At 39.2% G+C, this 6,000-nt stretch overlaps 1 protein-coding gene across 5 annotated transcripts in view; it reads right to left on the bottom strand.

Moving 5' to 3' along the window:
- Nucleotides 1-509: 509 nt before the first annotated feature.
- Nucleotides 510-6,000, bottom strand: part of cep131 (centrosomal protein 131) — a 108,932-nt gene continuing 103,441 nt past the window's right edge. For all 5 annotated transcript variants that reach the window (XM_068003967.1, XM_068003966.1, XM_068003969.1 and 2 more), the window contains one exon: nucleotides 510-4,002. In XM_068003967.1, the coding sequence (XP_067860068.1) occupies nucleotides 3,931-4,002 (72 nt within the window). In that variant the 3' untranslated portion in view covers nucleotides 510-3,930. The remainder of the gene's footprint in view (nucleotides 4,003-6,000) is intronic.

Raw genomic sequence — 6,000 nt, 5'->3', positions numbered from 1 at the left:
CAATAAAGGAACGAATACTCTGGAAAATTCTTCTCCGATCAAAACCAATCCAGCAGATCACATGGACCATGTGTTATCAAAAAAGGCACTTACCTTCTATATGATGCGATCTCTGCCCCAGTCAAGAACTGGTCCAGATCTCTCTTGCAGGCTAACAGAGAGTGAGCACCCACCACACCAGCCGGCAACATATTCCAGAGGCTCACTACTCTCTGGGCAAAAAAGAACTGCCCAACATCCAGTCTATTCCCACTCTTCCATAGTTTAAACTCACATCCGCAGGTCGTCACCAGTCTGTTAAACTGGAATAACCTATCAATAGGCACACTATCTAGCCCCTTGATTGTTATGTGGACCTCTATCAGGTTGCCCTGTATGTCTATGCTGCTGTAAAGTAAAGTAAATAGGCCACGGTCCTTAAGCATATCTATAAAAATGTACCTTTTCGCCAAAACAAAACAGCTTTTTTCCAAGTTACTTTCTCAAATAATGTCTGCAGCATTTATTTTGTTGAGATAAAACTCAATTTACTTTGTGCAACACACGATTCTTTGAAAGGACTTTGCTCTTCAGCTGCTGTTGAATAACAGGCTGTGTTTATTCTGTAAACATATTGATCTCTCAGAGATGTCTGACTTGAATATAATTTGAGATCCACATAAAATGCAATATCAAGCAATCAGACAATTCCAATATACAGCACAACGTTGTATGCCACTAAAAGAAATCGCAATGCTAAATTACACAACACATAAATCAACAGCTTAGTGAAAATTAAATTGCCCTTGGTGAGAAAACAATAATTTGCAAACATAAAACATGATTCTGACTTTCTCCCACAGCAGAGCCATAAGGCTAAAAGTTCAGTTAAACTAAATGTACAACTGCTTTAAAGAAAGTGAATATGTACCATCGACCCAATCTCAGAAGAGCACGGACATTTCTATTTTTCATCGAGAGTTGCTTGTTGAGACTAAGGTTATTAGTGCCAAATTATAATAAGTTATCTTCTATAAAGAAAACAGGCTTAGATTGTCCAAGTTTATCTCCTGTGTACAATCCTTACAACTAGTAGTGAGAGACTTATATTCCAATAATTTCGATACCTTAACAGGCTGCAGTTCAACTGTGCTCCAAGTCTGAGACCAGTACCTGTAGAGTATATAATGCAACCAAGACCAGGACCACAGTATGGGCTATATATTTCACTCTGCCTGCCAGGAACCTGCCCAAAGCTATGCTCCCCTGGCAACTTTTCTTGTTAGAGGAGCACAGCAGTGGCATCAGCTTTCTCATTAGATTAGAAAGATTCAGTACTGATGCCCAGGAGACCCAACTGAACCCCCGAGCAATTTTTGAACCCAGCTTCAAATGGCTCAGGAGTTATACTCCAACTCGGCTCCAAACTAAATGGCGCAAGATGGAGTCACATGGATTGATCTTAATGTGTTTGAGGGTTAGAGTGTGACCTGACTCCCGAGTTAGACTGTGATTTTTGTGTCAATGCACACATGAAACTGCTTCATAGAGATAAAGAAGCCCACAAAAATTGTATTTGTACCAATCATGCAGGACTAATTAAATTAGTACACTGGCACAATTTGGCTACAGAGTGAATTACAATAGTGCTCCTATACAGTTGGAATGAAACGATGCCACAGAGTAACTGTGTCTACTCACCATGACCATTAACCATCATATATGAGCCTGAACCTTTTAATTGATCTATTGTAACACTCCAAATTGTTTCTCCTTCATTTGCAGCCATATGGAAAAGGTAAACTCAGAGAATTACTTCAAATTAAGCTGTGAGATTAGGACAGATTCAAACTAATAAAAGACAAATTTAGGACCGATATCAGGAACGTTTTCTTCACACAAATAGTGAACAATGTAGTGAATGGTCATGGAGGAAAAAACCCTGGAATCATTTAATAACTGGGTGTAGCAAAGGGGAGATCGTAAGGTCTTTCTGGATAAACTAAAATGGGCCAAATGGCCCTTCTCACACATAACTATCTTGTGATCCTTCAGTATATACCATGTCCCCTGGCAATGAAAACACTTAAATAAAAAAGACAGAGGTTGTTTCGAGGCTGAGACAGAGTGCTTAAAAAAATAACCAGAGCTCTTAGGTTGGAGCTTTTTAATAAATTCCAACCATTGCCTCTCCCCCCAAACCCTCCAGAATTTCCATTACCCTTACATGTTGGCAATGAATCTCTGTTCAATTTCTACTCATTTTTTTTGTGGGAATGCACCAGCCTTTCTAGTGAATTGATTTTATTTTTCATATTGCTGCGTAATCCTTAAGATTTCAGCTCCCTGATCTTTGCAAAAATGTATATGTGTTTTTTTTCCTGTCTAATATTTCTATAATGCAGTCCAATGGCCTTTAATTTGTTAAAACTTGTTAAAATTATTAAAATTCCAGCTCACTGGTGAAAATTCCTTCCTTTCCAGATCTCCTGTTATTTTTCTGGAAGGTCTCATCAGAGCTTGCCTCTTACAAGTTAAAAAGGTATAAAATACTTCAACAAGTTAAAAAAAAAAGTTTCTTTACAGGTGACCTTAGAGCTCACATCTTCTGCAACCAAATCATATGACCCATCACAGATTGTATTTTCATTTGGATCGATCTGGTGGATGTAGCAGGAGAGGCAAGCTTAAACTAAAGAGCGTCTCAGTCTTTGAACTCAAGAATGTCCACAAGTGCCAGAAGCTTAATGCATCCCTAGTGCAGGAGAGATAAGACTCTTATTTGTTTGCCTTAATTCTATTCACCAATGCACTGGAGCCTGCAAATGATCAGTATTTATCACAACTCTTTCGGACATATAATTCAGATTACTGTTCATGTGCATTGTTACCAAAGTTCTTTCATTTTTGACTGTTATGGAGTCCTTAGTACTTTCACTGGTGGAAACGTCAGACATGATAAAAAGGGCCAGATGGGACCCACTGCATAATTTGATCTAACCCTGAATCCCTGTAGTTATTCTGAAGTTGCCAATGCAAGTAGTGGATTCCATGCCAGCTTATGTTAATATTATTAATAGAGCAGGCTTGCCGGTGGGAAAGAGATGACAAGTGCAAAAGAATGCGACCACTCTGTTTTCATCTACGTATGGTGAAAGTTCACTAACAAAGTACTGTTCGGAGGCAATACAGTGGCCCATGTGCCATTCCTGCCACAGGATGTGTTACACGCTCAATATATCGATTCAGCTGCTGCCCTTGAAGTTATGGTGTGTCGTCTTCCACTGTACTGTTGCTGGCGAGCCTGCAGCTGTTGGCTTCTGGAGTGAAATAAGACATGGCACGGCTATCTGTTGAGGGAGGAAGGATTGTACCATCTGCAACAGATGATTCAATCTGTATCATCTGATTGATTGTACCATCTGCAACAGATGTCATTTGTTTAGTAACACTTACATTGTGAGGGGGAAAAATATTGCTAGTTATTTGTCAGTTCAGCTTGGTGCTGAATTTCTTCGATTCATTCTGGGTGGAAACATTTGTTTGAGTCAAAGTGAATCAAAGAACTAAGTCATTTAATTACAAGAGAAGCTGTACAATACTGAAACTATTTGAAATTCTTTATAACTCCCATCATGCTACACATTACAGCTAACATACAAAACAAGGACTGCAATTTGGGAAAATATTACAGTACTTAATGTAGAAAAATAAAAACCGTTTTTTTAAAAGACCGTTTAGGCAAACATACAATGTTCGATTTGGACAACTGAACCACGGTGAGATTATTGATCAAAAACAAAACATTAAATTAATGTTATTCTTTTGGCATTTGAACAAATGGATCACACTTGTACATGTCACACAGGCAACTCAATGGAGCGAATACACCTCGTGTGATGCTTATAGTCCACGGGAACATAATGGTCTCTGCTGTACAGGTCTCCATGTTCATTTGCCAAGCAGCTGCTTTCTCTGTTGTTCAAGCAAGGCTTCGAGATGATCTGCTCTTTTAACTGCTGCCTAAACACAAAGATGATAATGCACAAGAATTAAAAATTGCTTTGTGCCAGAACGGTGATATTTAAAGAACATTTGAAAAATAGCAGGACAGTAGTAAACATTCAGTGACTGCAGTTTTAATTTCTGCAGCTTTAGACAGTGTTAGTGATAGCTCTGAAATAACATTTAATATATGCTGAATGCATGAAATCTTCATGTACTAAACTTTGTTCTAAAACCCCAACTCAAATATACAATCCTTTTAATACGTTTATTAATCTATATATGCATACACACATTATGCAAATATACAATCTGCACACTGACTGCTAGCTTAACTGGAGCTACTCACAGCTACAATGTGCAACCTTGCAAGTTGGGGGAAGTGAACAAATGATGTTTTAAAGATCCACGTCGGCACAAAGGAGCTAGGTCAGTTACGAGTGGAATCAAGAAATATTTTTTCACACAAAGGGTGGTGGAAATCTAGAACTCTCTCTTCCATAAGGCTGTGGATTCTGGGTGAGATCGACGGATTTTTGTTACACAGAATTTACAGCACAGAAACAGGTTATTTGGTGTTCCATTCCACATGAGCCTCCTCCTACTCTATTGGAGGCAGTGCAGTGGAAAGCAACGAGGCAGAACCCAGTGTCAGGGGGAAAAGCGGTGAGGAAGCAGCTGGATAAGCTAGGACTTCATCCTGAAAGAGATATATTTCAGAGGGGACCTCACACAGGTATACCGTACCTGATGGAAACTTTCAGATATGCAAGGCAGCAGGTTAAGAGGGCATATGTTAAGGGTTATGAATGGCAAAGTTTAGGACAACATCAAGAAGTATTCTTTTCCACAGAGGGTGACTAAAAGCTGAAGTGGTTTGCAAGGGTAAATGGTTTAGGGCAAAACACAGACACATTATAGAAATGGTTAGATATTGTAACATGGGTGATAGGGTTGGTATTTAGTATGAAACCAAATGGGCTGAAGGGTCTTCTTTATTGAAGCCTAATTTGCGATCTCGTAAAATCTAATAACGCTATTACATTTCATTTCCAGATTTCTACATAAAAATGTGCAATTCTTGAGCAAAAGTGCTAAATTTTTCCAACTTGGAATGATGGTTACAAAACTCCGAATAGTGGCACGCACAACATAACTTCATCATTTCAAATTCTTCAGCTTTCAAGATTTTATAATAAAGTTTACTGTTTTTGGTCTTTATCTTTTTGAAAATATTTATTCTAATCTGAACAGTAAGCCAATCAAAACTCAATACAACACATTTTCCACATGGATCTATGCCACATTATATTCTTTAGAGGCACAAGATCCACAAGTGCAGCCACTGAACAGGCAGTACTCGGCTTAGAATGCCAACTGGCAGACATTTTCAGGCAAACAACTGATTAAAATCAGGCAGGCGGAAATGTCTGCTGCAGATTTAAAAGATAATCTAGGTAAAAGCTCCTTCAAGGAGGAGAGCGAATGGGGACTAGTTCAAACGACAGATATTCCCTAACCTAGAGAAATGCAAAAGTCTGAATTCTGCCAGATGAGGAAATATTTGGTATTTTACTATTTATTTTAAAAACTAGCCTTTTCACACTCATGGGGGAAGCCGGCTAATTAACATCAGCAATGGGACGATTAGAGAGCAGCTTCATCGGAAACGGTACTCAGCATCCTTTCCCTTCCGAGGCTGCTTTTATATTGGGTTTGGAACCACCAAGGCCAACGATAAATCCAAAGTAAATTTGCTGGGTTCGCAAAGGAAGATCCCAAAAAAGAAAAAGTCCTTAGCAAATCCAGCGGGTTTATTTTGAGGTTGCCATAGGCTGTGTGAAACCCTGGAACTAGGAGCCGGCAGCTCCAGTGCCCCATCAAGCCCAATATTACAGCAACTAAAGAAGCTCCCAAGTCCATGTTTATAACTGGGCAAGCAGGGATGGCTGTGCATTTAGAAGCAAAAATGGAATCAAGGTCGACTGTCAAAACGTCAACTGCAATGCTCCGCTA

The sequence above is a fragment of the Heptranchias perlo genome, chromosome 23 (assembly GCF_035084215.1).
Source record: "Heptranchias perlo isolate sHepPer1 chromosome 23, sHepPer1.hap1, whole genome shotgun sequence".
Lineage (NCBI taxonomy): Eukaryota > Metazoa > Chordata > Chondrichthyes > Hexanchiformes > Hexanchidae > Heptranchias > Heptranchias perlo.
This window is presented reverse-complemented; position numbering and strand designations above follow the sequence as displayed.